The sequence below is a fragment of the Xiphophorus couchianus genome, chromosome 21, assembly GCF_001444195.1.
Source record: "Xiphophorus couchianus chromosome 21, X_couchianus-1.0, whole genome shotgun sequence".
Classification (NCBI taxonomy): Eukaryota; Metazoa; Chordata; class Actinopteri; order Cyprinodontiformes; family Poeciliidae; genus Xiphophorus; species Xiphophorus couchianus.
Genome location: NC_040248.1, coordinates 12,822,581 through 12,839,668, shown reverse-complemented (window position 1 = coordinate 12,839,668; position 17,088 = coordinate 12,822,581). Strand labels below are relative to the sequence as shown.

Sequence of the window (17,088 nt, the reverse complement as noted above, 5' to 3'; positions counted from 1 at the left end):
TATATATAAGGGGTGCAAAATTATTTTTGCACCCCTTATACACAAGTGTTGAGCCTTGTGTAAATAACAGCCTGAATATTATGTCTGCCCATGTCCCTTCATGATCATACAGTAACCACGATGGCTGTTTCAAGTAGAAAAGCTGCTAAACATAAAGGCTTAGAATAAAAAGTGGGTGTATTTAATTTTGACAATGACTGCATATATAACTTACTCAAGCCAACACCCATATATCAATGCTGTCTGACTCAGTATGTGGTACAATGTGGGAGAACAGTGACACTGATACCAATCAAAAGAGTTGTTGCAGGGAGAAGAAAAGGGCTGGGAGGGTGTCATCCTGACAATGAGAACTGCTCCAAAGCAGTTTCAGTCCTTTGGAAGATCCCCTTTCTTGTCACTCTCTGCAAATCGCGGGATAGCTAATTGTGGCATCACAGACATCTTATCTGCTGAGTAACTGTTTCGTTTCAGCACTGTGATGACTAATCGCACCAAAAGGCAAGAACAAAAAATCTGACTACAAACTGCCATTTCCATGAGATGTCTTCACAAGCAAAACAAAAACACTGATAATAATCTAAATCACTTTATTAATTTAAGTTAGGTAGAGACACTAAACATTGGAACCACATTTGCTTGACAATGGAGCATTTTTTTTTTTTTTTTAGAATATTACAAAAAGAGACTTATGTTATGCTGTCAAACAAAATAAAAAGGCAAAAATTAAGAGGTAGAGAATTTAGGCTCATCACTGTGACTGAGGGAATGATGCCTGTTGGAATGTATTGTATTTAACATTCAAAACAATATATACACAGTACAGACCAAATGTTTGGACACACCTTCTAATTCAATGGATTTTCTTTATTTTCATGACTATTTATAAGGCAAGAAATCCCACTTATTAACCTGACAGGGCAGGTTGACCTATGAAGTGAAAACCATTTCAGGTGACGACCTCTTGAAGCTCATCAAGAAAATGCAGAGTTTGTGCAAAGCAGTAATCACAGCAAAAGGTTGCTACTTTGAAGAAACTAGAATATAAGGGGTATTTTCAGTTGTTTTACACTTTTTTGTTTAGTGCATATTTCCACATGTGTTATTCATAGTTTTGATGCCTTCAGTGTGATTCTACAATGTCAATAGTCATGAAAATAAAGGAAACTCATTGAATTTAAAGGTGTGTCCAAACTTTTGGTCTGTACTGTATATATATATATATATATATATATATAAAGTATATAAAATAGTCATACATCAAATGTGGTGGGAACACTCATTTGGGCGAAGGTTAACAACATTTAAACATACATTTCACTTTAACTGGTCAGAAGAATGTCAGAGACAATTTTACATATTTTCTTTTTTGGTGGATGTGGGGGAATAAAAAAAAAAAAAAAAAACATTATTACAGTTCCCTCAACCACTCAGTGTCAGGACAGTAACTTCAGCTGGAGTTAGTTTTTTAGCAATATTGTTCAAAAATATAAACGTACAATATGAACAATGCCTTAAAATGGACACAAATGGAAAAAAAAAAAAAAAAATATATATATATATATATATATATATATATATATATATATATATGTAAAGACCTGTTCTCTCGGGTTCTCTTTAAACAATACATTCTGCTATCAGTCACATGCTAATTCAACCCAGGACAATGATTTATTTATTTTTACTCACGTTCCATTTAAGAGATTTATGAGAACAGCAATGACTGAGACTCATGATACAGGAAAGTCCAAAAAAGGTTATCAATAACTTGGCCACTGAGTCCCATTTGGAATGCATTTAAAAAATCAAACTATGCTACATGTCTCTAAAAATTACATATTCAGGCAAAACAAGAAAGATGGTACGTGGCAAAAAAAAAAAAAAAAAAGCACACTAGCATGAATCAATGCTGTGTAAACTGGACTGAATAAAAGCCTCTGAATAAGAAAATGTTGGCTAGCTTGAAGCATTGTGTTAAATCTATACAAAGATCACTGGCAGTGTGGGGAAAAGCAAATCGGAATTTACAACATAAAAATTAGAACTTACAGTGCATGTCTACAAAAAATAAAATAAGTGAAAAAAAAGATTACTGTTTGTACAGTAACATACTGTATATTTCCACAATGACACTAGATAAGGCTGGTGACTACATTATGTAAAGAGTTAATTACTGGATATCTTTTTTTTTGTATGATTTCAAAACTAGTGATGGTATATAGATGTTGATTTCTATGAAAACAAAAACTCAAATGATTCCTTTGTGTAGTACGCAGCTTTTTTGTTCCAGAGGAACAATATGGTAAATCTTTGCATTTGCTCAATGCAAGTGCACCAGTCTAGATTCAGTCTTTTTTCTTTTTTTTTTTCACCCTCCCCCATCTTTCGTCTTCAGTGGTTGTTTCCATATGCTTGCAGGTACATCGGTGTGAAAAAGTCTTCGCCCCCTTCCTGATTTCCTATTTGTTCGACACTTAAATGCTTCAGAACATCAGTCCAGTTTAAATGTTAAAAATTACACAAGTAAACACAAAATGCAGTTTTTAAATGAAGGCATTCATTATCAAAAGAAAATAAGGAATGCCTTAATTTGGCCCACTACGTGGCTTGTGGCCTTGAGAAAAAGTGATTGCAGGCCTCACTTGCCTCAGTTAAGGTCAAAGGTTATGCCTAAGAGACTTGGCAAAAATGGCTTGCTTGGCAGAGGAAAGTTTGCCTCGATTTTTCCAGAACACATCTTGACTTGACTAAGACTTTTGGAAAAATATTTCGTGGACTGACAGGACAAAAAGTTTAACTCTTTGGGCAGTGTGTGTCCCATTACATCTGGCATAAAAGTAACTGCTTATCAACAGTGAAACATGGTGCTCAAAAACCCTCCAATCTGGTTGAATTACAACAATTCTGCGAAGACGAGAAGGCCAAAAATTCATCATAAGACTCATAAGTTATCACAAACATTTGATTGCAGTTGTTGCTGCTAAGGTTGGCCCAACCAGTTATTAGGTTTAGCGGGATATCACTTTACTCGGACTAATATTTAAATTGCCGTGATGTTCTGAAACACTGAAGTGTGTGAAAATACACAAAAAAACTGAAAATCAGGAAGGTGGCAAACCATTTGTCGCTCCACTGCATGAATGCCCCAGTTGTAAACACTTCTCCTTAGATCCCGTTCTTCGCTTCATTGTTGTTCATCGCCTCCTTCCTCTGAGCTAGGAAAGGGTACATGCATTTGTCGGCACCGAGGAACCGGTACATACACACGATGGCCTCAAAGGGCAGGATGCTGTGGAAAACGGGATGGAGTTAGGATTAAAACTCAAGGATCCTCACTACATTTCACTTAGGGGTAATGGAGCATTGAGAGGGTTTCTTACCTTTTCATAAAGTTAACCATGTAGATGATGCGAGGTGTGCAGACCATTGGCTGATCTGTGAGGATGGCTCTCATGGCTTGCTTCACACAGAACTCCGGCGACAGGGGCGGCAGAAAAGGCTCTATCTCCTTCCTGGATCGAGTAAGGAGTAGTTATTGTTAACCACGTTGTTCAATCAAGTTTTGATTTAAATCATGTGTGTGAACAGCCATTTTGTGGCGTCGGTCTTAACATTGGAAAGGTCACTACAAAACACAACTATGCTGACCAACTTTTCTGTCCCTCCAGTATTGTGCTCCCCACAGCACAATACTGCCACCACCGTGTTCTTCCTGGAGATGGTGATTTGTGTACTGAGGAAATACACACACAATCACCATCATTTAAGGATGCATTTTTAAAAATGCATCCTTAAATGAAGAGAGAATTGTTATGAGTTTTACACCATTCGTAACAACGTCCATTTAAACCAATAACGATCAATTTTGGTCTCATCTGACGAGGGCACCTTATTTTATAACTTAACTTGGCCCACTACATGGCTTGTGGCATTTTATTACTTTTTTCAATAATGGCTTTCCTATTGGGGCATAAAAGTAATGGGGGTGGAATCAAAAATCCATTAAGTATAATTTCCCTTCCAATTCAAAATAATGTGCTACTTTAGGTTGGTTTATAACTTCAAATCCCAATCGGAGTCAGATGGGTCTTCACTAACTCTGAGCATGATTGTTATTATTAATGCAATGACACTGATTAGGACTAAATAGTTGTGGGGGTGGTGGGTTAGTTGACAGTAGAGCCACCTGCAGACAATAACCATCAGACAAAGTGAAGACCATAACAGCAGCAGTTATTGTGGGGGGATGGAGCGTGTGGGGGACAGAGACCAGGTGCACCTGGTCTTGAGGTTTTTACCCCGGGAGACAAAAAGCACCCCTCCTTGTTTACACAGTGTTGACTTATGAAACAGAAATCACTGTGCCGTAATTCTCCCAACAAACCCTCAACGTCTGCTTTGATGTTCAAATGTTGTTCCGAACACACTTTTTCAGAAAATAAAAACTCAACCCAGGTGCGAGACGGAAAGAGAAAAAAGAGAAAGAAAAGAAGTGCACCGAAGTGGATACGCTTGCCGGTTCGTGTTGTGGCTCACCTTATCCTGCAACCTTTGAACATTCCCGTGTTGACCAGGTAAGGGCACACCAGGGTCATGTTGATGCCGTCCTTCTCTGAGGCTTTAATCTCGTGGCTCAGGGACTCGTGAAACCCAATGGCACCGAACTTGCTGGCACAGTAATCCTGAGCAGAACAAAAAGAAAACAGATTTGACCCGTTAACAAAAAAAAAATGCACCTAGGGACTATAAAACATTATCAAACATGCCTCAGTGGGCTCATGGGATTCTCCTAGATGGTAATGATACAGCCACAAAGAAAACCTGAGGGAGCCTAACCGCTTTTCTATGGTTTCATTAGCATTCTTCTCGAGCACATTAGTATGCTGTTCTGCTGAGCAGGAAGGTTTTGATGTGGTACACTGTGGAAATAATATTTTAAAAAAAACAGACTAAAAAAATAAAGGAAGGTAAATATATGCATGACAATAGACACAGGAAGCTCACAGGAAGCTCACAGTACAGTCATAGACTCCCAAAAAATAATAATGTGCATATCTGAGGTCACATTTAAGAAATGAACATTTCTAACAGCAAACTGAAAGTGCAATACACTTTAACGTTAATCTAAGGCATTATTATATTTTAAAAAATGCATCCTTAAATGAGGAGAGAATTCAAAGTAGCTGTCCTTACAGAGTTTTTTGCTGCAGGAATAAATAAGAAAACTATCATTTAAAAAAAACTTAAAATTTGAAGAAGATACTGTTTTGCTCTCTCGGGTTATGGCGATAAATAACCCCCCTCGAAATATTTTAGAATGAATTAGAATTTAAAAAAAACTATAGGAAGAAAAACCATATCAATGGGAAAAGGTTGTGAGCTGAATATTTAATGAGGAGCAAGTAGTCCACAAAGCGATGATGAAGATGTCTCTGTCCCACGGGGAGCTGTCAGCTCATTCTGGCCCCGAGGCCAGTGCCCACTGGGGGCCCCCGACGCCCCCGCTGCTGCAGATAGAGGAATCTATACGACACTCCCGAATGCTCATCTGTGTTGCTTAATTTAACGGGTGGGGGAACAACTAGAGAAATGGGGCCTAACCTCCCCGCTCTCAGCGTGCTAGCTGGCACGCCGACGGCCGAAGAGAAAAGCCCGCTCGCAGATGGTGGGAACGACGGGGATGTGTATGTGTTTCTGTGTATGATACTAACCTCAACTCCAGCTGTGCTGAATAAACCGAGGGAGCTGGCAACAGTCACAATGTGACCGTGATTCAGCTCCAGCATCTTGGGGAGAAACGCCTTGGTGGTCTGGAGGAAGGACAGAGGAGACAGAAGGGCAAGGAGAAAAAGCAGAGAGGTTAGTTCACTTGTGCAGTTTGTCTGTGCCAACACTCTTTGATCCTCTCTGCCTTCCCCCCACTCAGTTTCTCTTGCTTCTCCATGGTGATGCAGAAAGAAGCATCAGAATGAGAATTCATAACTGAGAGAGGGGGGAAGGTACAACATTTAAAGATTTTAAAAACTTTTATCCTTATAAAGCTCATGGAAAAGAGAAGAAGGATGTCAAAGAGATGGATGTGAGTGCTGCAGCAAAGTCTCTTCTTTTCCCACACAGATCTGGTGCCTTTCGTTGAGCCTTTCTCTAAAGACTTGGTGACAACACCAGTCGCAGGCCTCCGCTCACTCACCACCTGTAGCAGCTCAGTTCAGCCTCTCTCCTGCCTACACCCTCCGCCACCCGAGCGACACTCAGTGGAACAGCTCCTCAGATGAGCGAGTCCAGCTCAGGGATGAAAGAGTTTAAAAACCGCTACGCCATGTGGAAGGCGGACTAGTTCCACCGGCTGGTCCAATGACGGTTAGAGGCCTACAGCTCAACCGGGCTCTACCCGTCTGCTGCCGGCTTTGGAGCGCCTCTGCACACAGCATGAGCCAATCAGCAGGTGTGACACATAATGACTATGACAGGAACTGACCAATCACTCTCCAACTGGGAGATCTGCAAGAAACTGGGAGCCCTTTTGTTGGTGACTGAGCAAATGATATAGGTGAAATATGTTCTAGCACAGTGAAGAATACATGTAGCCTGCAGTGCTTAAAGAGTGTGATGGAGGTGAGATGTAAACAGACACTTTCGTCTCCCTACACCTGTGAAACAGACATTTACTGCCTGCACTGTAACATTACAGAAACAAGTTCTTGCACAATTTATATGTCAAAATTCAACATTTTCCAGACAGCTTCAGTATTCTGAGTTTATTTTTTGGATCCTTTTTAGTAGAAGAATACAAGGTTTACTTTGGTTTCACTGTTGTTCAATGTTTTTCACAGAGGTCAGGCTTTAAATAGAGAAGCTGATGTGAGGAAGTTGAAGTAAGGCCTAAAGGTAAGAATGATTATGGGATGAATGTGAGTCAAGAATATAAAGACAAGGAAGAAATAAAGGAAATAAGTAAAGAAAGGTCAAAGGACTAAATGGCAAAAGGGATTGAGGAAAGGAAGCTAAGAAAGAATGTGAATGGAAGGAAGGAGGGAAAGAAGAAAGGAAGGAAGGAAAAAAAGAAGGTAGGAAGGACAGGATAGATTATGGATAAATTATGGAAAGGCTCTTACTAATTTTCCAGAAAAATATGATGTTTGGAAAATTATACTACACCTAAATTGCTTGTATTCAAATAATTTGTGATGAAATAAATGAAAGGCAACAGTTTTATGATCTGAACCCCTTGCCAGAGAAATGATCCATGCTTCTTAATAAACATTTACAGAAGGGGAGCGCAGAGCCAGTGAGAGCATGGTACCAGGTAGTACAGCCCTGGATCCACCAGAGCAGGGAGGAAAACGCCTCATTAAAACTGCACCTAGAGATTAACTGTATTGGACCTACTGACGTTTAACGTAATCCTTAGTGAGACTTCTGTGTTGTAGATGCCTTTCTGCTTGTTTAGTGAGATGAAACCAACACAGAGAGGCTGTTGTAAGAAATAAAAATGACCTCATTGTTTGAGTTAATTTTTTTAGTCAGGTATAACTGATCTGAAACGGATCCAGACATCTGCAGTTTTCCAGGACATAAATTTTAAGGTCAGTGCAATATTCAACTCATCAAATGATGGGGCCCAAAGAGAGGTAACTCAGAGAATGCAAGACCCGGGCAAACGCTGAGAGAGGACTCTATGAGCCAGAATGGCAGCAGAGGGAGAGAGTTGCGTGCAAATGAAGAATTACCTCAAGATATGCCCATACCTGAGTTGAGCCAAAATTTCCCACTCCCAAAGCAACTTTTTGACAGCAGGGAATGACTTGACCTGGCACTATGCTATACAGTTCAAGCCAGTTTGCAGATTTCAGCTGGACAGATTTGCTGAGTGGTCTTTTTACCTGGAACCGGTGGAGAAAAGATTGCTCCCCCAAGCTGAGGACGGGCCTGAGCGTGACCAACCATCCCATCTCTCTCCCACCCTGCCGGGGTGTCCTGCTTCTCATGGCAGCTCTGGCATGTGGGTATGACCCCCACTGACCTCTCTGACACAAAATGTGTGAAGGCAACGAGAGTCTCGTGTCTTACATCAGAGCCGCCGTAATTGGGTCTCAACGCTCTCTTGTTCCGCTAAATTACCCGCTGACACAGCCGGGCCTCCTTGGCCCAAGTGGGGTGCCCTGCCCGCTGCACCCCCTCCTAATTGGTGGGTGCCCCCTGGAGCATTTAAGCCACACAAAGCTTCTTGCAGCTGGGGTGTCAGGCTGCATTAGTGCTAGCGCCTGACCAACAGGAATATGAACAAAATATTGGCCTTTGCATTGGACCAGATGGCCATTTAATTGGGTTGACTTCTCCCTGGATGAGAGAATGAATGGGAGGGAGTACAAATTTTTCTGAGCACCAGAGCTTGACTGATACCACCGTAGAATGAGAAAATGGAATGGGTTGGGTTGAATTTAGTGACCATAAGGGATGATTGATGAAGGTTGTTCTTATTGGAGGGACCAGGCTAAATAGTCAGCATCTGCTGACTGTTACTTAAATCTTAATCCAAGTGGTTGCACAACAGGAACCAATTTATTCACATAGAAGGAACATTAACGAGTTGGAATTGGTGTTATTAAGTACTCTGTGTCTCCAGAACATACCTACATAATAATGTAGGTTGAAGCAGAAGACTTGCTAAATTGAATTTTCTTTTTTCCAATTTGCTCACCAAATTTACTCACCTTTCAGGGAGATTTTGTTTATTTTTTACTTTGTTTTTTTTTGTTTGTTTTGTTTTTACAAAGGTTTCAGTCATAAAGACACATTGCTGTGAAAAGCATCAATAACAAAGGAGAAAACTTTGTTCATTTAGCTTTAATCAAATATTTTGCACACAATGGTTTGTGTAAGCAAAACAGTGGATGGTTTCCAAATTACATTACAGGTAGAACCTAAATGATTAAGATTGATGGTTCTACTGCAGAATTTTTGCAAGTCAATAAACGGGTCCCAAAAAGTTCAAATCTTGGCCCATCTTTGATTTTTTTGCTAACTTTTTCATATACTGTATATTATTCAATCGTACTGTAATTTACTGCTCTGCACCTTCTTCAAACTTGTTTAAGTATATTCAACATGTCTATGATAGTACACAAGAACAGCTCTGTAATCTATGACTTGTATTAAATGCAGAGAAAACGAAACTTTGGCGCCGACAGAGAAAGTTTTTGTGAAACAATAGTTATCAAATAGTTGGTGTTAACTTTTTTTTTTGACCTTTTGATTTAACCTTTTGACTTGATGACTTGTCATTTAGGGAGTACGCTCATTATCTTGGGAAAAATATGAAGCTCTTGTTAGGATTATTTGATGGTAAGTATAATATTTCTTGCTGGCAGATTGAACCTTTAGAGTGTCACTGAATATAGAGATGAACTGGATGTAAATGCGATGGCTATCTCTCAGTATGTCATGAGGCACTGAGATTTAATACTAACTAGGATTTTCACATTTATCAGTGTCAGCTCTATGCAACGTTGCATGTTTGTGGCCTAAAATGTATTTTAAATTATGTGTTTAAAGAAGAAAACAAGAAAACCAGTAGTCTAAATCAACTTACACTTAAAATGGTGCTTTAAGTGTAGAGAGATAACCAAACTCGGAAAGAAAGCTTTTGGTTTTTCAACATTTCATGCCTGGAAAAATCTTTAAACTGAACTTATTCTGCAATACTTCTATGAATAAATTTAAAGGTCTGTTTAAAAATTAAGTTAGGTCTCAATGTATGCAAGTGTTTCACTGTCTGTTTTTGTTTGATTTACTAATCTATATTTACTGTACTGCTGCTATCTTTGACTGGTGCCACAAGCAAAGGAGAACCTTCAGTTTTAATGGGACAAACTGAGTAATATAAAGGAAACAATAATGTTGATTGACATTTCTAGGACTTTATTTTTAGGGCTTTATTTTCAAATGGAACTCAATGTTGAATTCCATTTGATTTTCAAGATTGTGTATTTTACGGAAAGGGCATCACTGTGCTTTCAAAATAAGTGTTTAATGAGACACACCTCATTAGCTTATACATTTAAAAATACAACCCAGTTTGTATTTTTATAATATCATTAATTTGTTTTAACTTGCCTGAACTATTTCTCAATCATTGAGAAATAGTAAAAAAGCAAAGAAGTTAGGCAAAACTCTTGGCTCTTTCTAGGATAACTTTTTGGCCTGTGAGAATCTCCTAGTATCATATCAGACATTTAATTAAAAGGAAAGATTGATGGGTGAAGGAGTCATTAGTTGTAGAGGCAAGAACAGGTACATGGAAAAGGGAGGAGTGATAAGTAGCCGCATGAAGACATCCAGGTGCACTAGGCCGGAGGAGGGGCCCTTATAAAACTAGTCAAGTAGGACCCTTCTGCCTGGCTGCCTCCTTTCTCTGCCTACAGAAGGAATGCTGCCTGCAGAACTTGGCTCTTGTCAGCTGGCATCTTGTCAAGCTGATCCACAGACAAGAAACCAATTGTCAGATAAAGTGGGTCAGCAGCAGCTTACCATTACCCTCTCGCCTAGCCGATGCATGGGATGGCACCAGGTTCTTTTCCCGCCATGTCATGCCGTTGCACAAGATAAGTGGGATCTCCACAAGCGGGAAGGGGAAGCGAGTGTTTATCATCCACAAGACCACCTGTTGGATAACTAGCTCAAGATGCTGATGCTAATTTCCTTTCGTGTCATTCCACTAGATAAATGCAAAGCTTCAAACATGAACAACTCTGGTGTCTCTCTTGCAAAATGACTGTGCATCCCATGTGCCATCATGACTCAGAAGTAAGTGGTCAACATCACAAATGGTCAGCTGGACTAATAAAAGCATCAGAGAAATGCTTGTCTCATAAAAACAGAAAAATCTTAAGAGAAGAAAGGGACTGAATCATAGTTTGTGCGTGTGGCAAAGCCGGAAGAACGGCGCTGGCCTCTGTGACTCCCTTCCAGCTGCACCCAATGCCTTGAAATCAGCTTGGGAGGAGTCAGAGAGGCCCCTGGAAGGAGGAGAGATGGAGTACGGAGTATGGGGTCTGGGTTCGGCTGCTTTGGCAGACAACCACGCTACGATTACCATCCGTTTCCTGCTCCAATCACAGTCATTGCCTCATTCCTGATACAGTGTCCAACAAATGAGAACTTGAACAGATCCGAAACTGTTGCTACAGGAGTTCTCTAGACTTCTTTCTCATACAGTTATGCTAATCAAGTGTGAGGAAAGCTTTGTTTGTTTGACGAATTTCGTCTGTTTCTGAAGAGCAACAATGTTTTTTTTAGGAGCAAGAGACTTTCCCAAACATTTAGATAACTTGGGTTACAACATTTTGATTTTTTTCTGGCCATTTCTGATTTTCTTTAAGATTCTGTTTGATTTGGACCAAGTCTGATCACTTCCTTAATTATAATAAAATTATTTCTTTGTAAACAGTTAGCATGGGACATCTTGTTTTGTATATAGAGGTGTTCCACAGGAATTGTTCTGGGACTGCTGTTATTTATTAATAAATCAACAATGCTTGTTTCCATTTATTTGCTGATGATAGTGTGATTTACTCAGGTGAATTCTCATCTGTAAGTCTTTTGGCATTTTTTGTTTTGAATATTGAAAATAGAAAATAAAATTAGCAGTTCTTCGCTGACTCGGAACCAAAATCTTTTAATTTTCCATCTCTGCTCTTCATGAATTGGTTTACAAATAATATTATTAAGAGCCCTTATTAATTATCACTTAAAACTTGGAATCTTCTTCAGAGCTATGTCTCATCTTTCTTTTAAGGGACACAAAACTGCTCCATTCACATTTTTGCCTTGTTGTAATTTGTATGAATACCTCTCCACAGTTATCGTCTGCTCTTAAGGCAGTCTACATTTAACTTCAACACAAACTTTAGATCTCTGACTTATCACAATATTTTGTATTTAGCATTGAATGATTTGCTTTATCTGTAAACCACTGACTCTTGCAGTCAACTTTGAAAAAACCCATATGCATCTGAGTTAGGTTAAACTTTTAAAAATATTGCTAATGCTCAAACACCTGGATGTAAGTGTTTAGATGGATGATTTAATTGAGGATTGGACTTTGCCTATAGTATCATCTGATTATACTCATTTCATTGTTTGCATTTCTAATGAACTTTATGTTTTCTTATGTATTTGTTGTTTGTAATGCTGTTTTGAGCGACTGTCAGTTTAGTGCAGTCTTGTAAACTGCATTTCGAATATCTGCACCACTTTGCTGCATTTAAATGAAAAAAATATTAACCGTAAGCTACAGTTTGCTTGCTGAGTCATAAAGGGAGAAGTTAACCCGTCTAACAACACATCACCAGAAAAAAAGAAATCTAAAACATGGAACAAAAAAGTACCACCTGCACGTAGTAAGAAACAGTGTTTGTGAGAGGATAGTGGTCAGGTCTCTGTTAGTCTAAGCTCTATTCATCCAGCTTGTGTCGTTAATGAACCACATCCTCCATTCTGGCTGTCGCCATTCATTAAATCCTTCTTTCATCTGCCCCGTCTCCTCCTCCCGACTCCCTCCCTCATCTCCACCCCACCTCTAAAGAACGCACGCTCTGCATAGAATACTGGAGATACACAAACACAGCTCTCTATTAGGAATCCCCAAATCTGCCACCCAACCACTGGATCCTGACTCCAAATCCTGGATGTAAAAGAACCCGAGGAGAGCCAGCAGAGAGGAGCATGAAAAGAGAAACCATTAGGGAGGAAATACACAACCTGTTTGACAACACAAGAGATTTTCATGCTCAACTAGCGAACTTCAAAACTGTTGCGTTGTCATTGCATCCCTCAGAAATCGTCTCGATATAAAAACAACCTGCAGCCGCAAAAAAAGTGCAAACCCTGCTTCTCCTATGTAAAGTGAGAAGTGCTACGACAACTCTACCTCTGGGTGAGAGAGACATTACTGTGGAGTGAAACTGGGGGAAAAAAAAGATTAAATAAAAAGACAACTAATTATGCACAGGCACGACAGCTGCCAAGCAGAGCTGGCTGCTGCAGCTAAGTGATAAAATTCATTTTCATTACAGAGCCCCATCCATCTAATTTTTTTCAGAAAGGCTTCCCCTCACATGAGTTTTCTAATCACAGAGAGAGGCTGTATCCTGTGGAGGCTCAAATATGCCGCAGCTTAATAAACATACAATTATTTTTAGAATTTAATTGGAAATGAATCTGTAAAACAAATAAATGTATTGTTTGTTTAATGTAATCTTTATTAAATAATTAAATATAAACATTAAGATAAAAAACAATCTATTAATCACAAATTTCTGATATAATTTTTTTTTTTCATTTTTTGCACTTATTTACTATCTCAGTTCATTTGCCACAAAATATTCCACAGCTTCGCACTGACTCATCAAGCAGACTCTAACATCTAATTGGTTAAACTGAGCTGTAAGTCATTGTGAAACCAATCAACTTCAGCATGAGTTTTTCACTCTGTGCGCGGTCCGGTGGGGTTGCACTGTGTGCGCTTTTAGGTTGTGTTTTTTTTTGCGTGGTTTCAGAAACTGACGGTCTGACGGGAAAATCTATCCACTTCCTGGCTGCTTGACCATAATATTTGCCTCCTCCTGAGCATCGCGCTAAGACCACCGGAGGGTTCACTATATGTTTGCCCCACCCAATGACAGATCCTCAAATTGTTTGAAAGTGCCCATAACTCAATAAATAAAATAAATCATTAGATTGTGACGTAAATCTAAACATTGTAGATACATTTATGTGAAAAAAAGTATTCATATGTTTTAATTCTGACATTAAGAAATAATTAGTTAGTTAGATCACACCGTGGCACATTTGACCTTCCCTATCCCCCATTCCTTTTCTGTTCTATGCTGCAGCTCTTGTTTATTTGAAGTGAAACATATTTAAGTGAACAAAATGTTTCATTGGAGATAAAACGGCAGAGGAAGGCCCCTGGGAGGGGAGCCAAAAGAAAATTTGATACAGATCCCCATCAAATCACCACCTGCCAACAAAATGTGCTGAACTGATACGAGGCTTATGCAGATCCCTCTTTCCATCACACAAGGATAAAGGAGGACCTTCCATACCACAGGAATCAGCACCAAATACAGGGGAATTTTCATCAAAGAGAAACCTTGTGACTTTCCTGTGGCAGAACTTTAGCTAAAAAGTGAAACAAAATATGACTATTTATGGTCAGATACTTTCACTTTCTCACTCAATGAGGGATTTAGGCACTATCTTTGATTTTTGACTTGGACACCAAAAGGTGGGATAAGAGATTCTGAGGGAAGCATGGGAGCTGGCATGGAAAAAACCTGGCACCACGTTGCTCGTGACACTGTTTTATATGGCTCATCACAGCACAAGGCCCCAAGCAAACAAAACAAACCATGACGACATGATCAGGAGAAGCTCACCCAGAAGTGTGCGTGACAGTTGACCACCATGGTGCGCTCGATCAGCTCGTCCGGGCACTCCAGCAGGTGGTGGCCTGAGACCACGCCAGCGTTGTTGATCAGTATGTCCACCTCTCCCACCTCTCGCCGCACCTTCTCCGCCGTGGAATACACACTCTCGCGCTTGCCCACATCGCACACGTATGTGTAGACCTGAGGCTGAAAAGCAGGGACTTCCTCCACTCCTCCAACAGGTCCTGCAGAATGGAGAACGGAGAAATGATGAATGGAGGTTTAAGTACGGCGCAGAAGGTAAATGATGAGACTGTAGAAGAATGAATATATTGTCCACATGCAAACTATATTATTAAAATACTCACAATAAGTCATGCTTTAGTCAGAGATTTACTGATTTGGATTTTTTCCCCCTGAAAGATACAATTTTTTTCCTCTAAGGTCTATAACACATTAAAAAGGAAAAGAGTGCTGCAGTTGTTTTGATAGTAGAAGTACTAGTTGTATTAGTAGTTTGAATCCAACAGAAAAATGAGAGAATACCAAAGATTATCACCATCCACGTTTTAAAGTGTCCCTGAACATTGTCAAATTTTCATTGCACTAAAGTAAAGAGTTTCTTTTTTCTACAAGTTAAATAAAAATGTAAGATTTTCAGCATTTCACCTGTTGAAAACTGATTAGCTGATCATGAAAAAAAAAATCCTCTGATTCCATCTCTGGCTGACTGACAGGTGTATCTCTCCTTTCCTAAGGCTGCTCAAATAGAACCTGAAACTCTAAAATATGGCGCAAAAGCGATGTTTCCATTCACATTTTCTAGTATTTGACTCTGCAGTTTGCTCGAGCGCAATCGAGGGGGAAAAATCGGTTGATTCTGATCTCTGGTTGATTGATTAGTCAATTTCCTGTCTACGCTGACACTCAGTGAAGACTTGGCTATAAATCTGAGATAGAGTAAAAAAAATCGTTAACCTCTGTAGCAAAAAAGAATCAAGTGTTTTTTGTGGGGGTGCGGGGTTGTGTATTTTTAACATCCTTCAAAAGTCTTTCAAAGGGTTGACTTACCATCTTTTGCGACGGGAGTCTCCGTTTCGTGGTATATCTGTCGTACCATCTCTGCCGTTTCCTCATTGCTCTGGCTGTTTATGTCCCACAGGACCAGGACCGCTCGTCGCCGGGCGAACTCCTTTGCGAACAGCCTCCCGAGGCCGCTCCCAGCCCCGGTGATCACGCACACCTGTCCCGCCACGCTCTTCTCCTTGGGTCGCACGACCCATCTGGCCCCGGCTGTCACAAACGCCCAGAGCACCTTCAAGATAACCACGAAGAACTCCGCGATGATCATCATCATCTTGGCCGTGCTTTCTATGAATTTTAGATAAGCGATATTAAGACGCGCAAAAAAAAAATAAAAAAAAATAAAAAATGTATTGTTCCAACCTGTTAGCAGCAGAGGGATAGGGTTTCACCGAGAAAACGTGGATCAGAGCGCTGACAGAGGAAAGTGGTGTAGGAGCGCACGCAAGAGCTCAGATTATAAGAGGTAAAAAAAAAAAAAAAGAAGAGAGAGTTCAGTTAAGAATCCGGTTGCCTATTGAGCGCTGATCTGGGGTGACTAACGAGCAGCTACTATGGATTGTCTCCTACCCTCTCTGCTGCTGCTGCTCCACATCTCATGTCATTCTGATCCGCATCTCACTCGCTATTTATTCAGTCCACCCATCCAACGCCAGACCCAATAGGAGTGGGCGCCTGACAAACTGAAGTGCCAGCTATCTACACTACACTCAGCATGATGCAAGGGAAATAATTGGACAAAAATATGTGTGAATCCCCCACCAGTTAAAATAAATAAATAAATAAACGATCTCGAGGTACCCAATCAGTATTTCTGTTCTGTTTAGTTGGACAAATTACAGAATTTTGGAGACTATATTGCAAGTTAATTTGCTAGTTAAAATATTAAATAATTATTAATGTATATGTTTCTCCTGGTTTGTTCCCCGTTTCCAAAAGGAATGAAAGTTAATAATACCTATAAATCTACCCCTACAAGGTTGTGAGTAAACCTTTTCCCTGACAACCAGGGCTACACTAACAAACAGAATTTTGGAGGGTTGGTCTTAAATATTAATTATTATTTTTTGAATAAACTTGAAATGAGCACATTTGCTTGTAAACCTAATGTTAATTCATGGTTATATTTGACAACATTAGCAACTAAACTATTTGACCAATATTAAAGTGAAAATAATTGGTTCTGTCACAGGTTAGTTTTGCTTTTTCACTGTATGTGGTGTCCAAAAAAACCCCCAAAAACAGTAATGACATGTTTATACTGGTTGTACTTGGCCTGAATATGTCCACATGAAAAATGTTTAAAATAGTCATAAAACTTGTGGTTGTCATCATTTCTGTGGTGGAACAAGAATTTAAATACAGCTAGCAAGAGCGCTAATGCTAAACTACAAATTGCTAGTGAGCTGATAGCCGTATTGAATTTGGTGTTTGGGGTTGGTCAGACTGTCTTTCTGAGGACCCTAATATTTAAAGCTCCATAAAGACTTGAAATAGTAAAAACAAAAAAAGAAAAGAAAAGAAAAAAGTTTTTTTTCCCCTGTGTTTGTGACACAATGCAGCATAGGCA

The 17,088-nt window shown here is 39.7% G+C and overlaps 1 protein-coding gene across 1 annotated transcript; it reads right to left on the bottom strand.

Annotated features, from left to right (window-relative positions):
• Window positions 1–1,672: 1,672 nt before the first annotated feature.
• rdh10a (retinol dehydrogenase 10a) lies at window positions 1,673–16,211 on the bottom strand. Its single transcript, XM_028005610.1, has 7 exons — window positions 15,882–16,211; window positions 15,507–15,806; window positions 14,445–14,680; window positions 5,715–5,813; window positions 4,540–4,685; window positions 3,384–3,515; window positions 1,673–3,292 (listed from the first exon to the last, which is right to left on the bottom strand). The coding sequence occupies exons 2-7, from the start codon at window positions 15,790–15,792 to the stop codon at window positions 3,169–3,171; spliced, it is 1,023 nt and encodes a 340-aa protein (XP_027861411.1). The 5' UTR covers window positions 15,793–15,806; window positions 15,882–16,211; the 3' UTR covers window positions 1,673–3,168.
• Window positions 16,212–17,088: the final 877 nt, after the last annotated feature.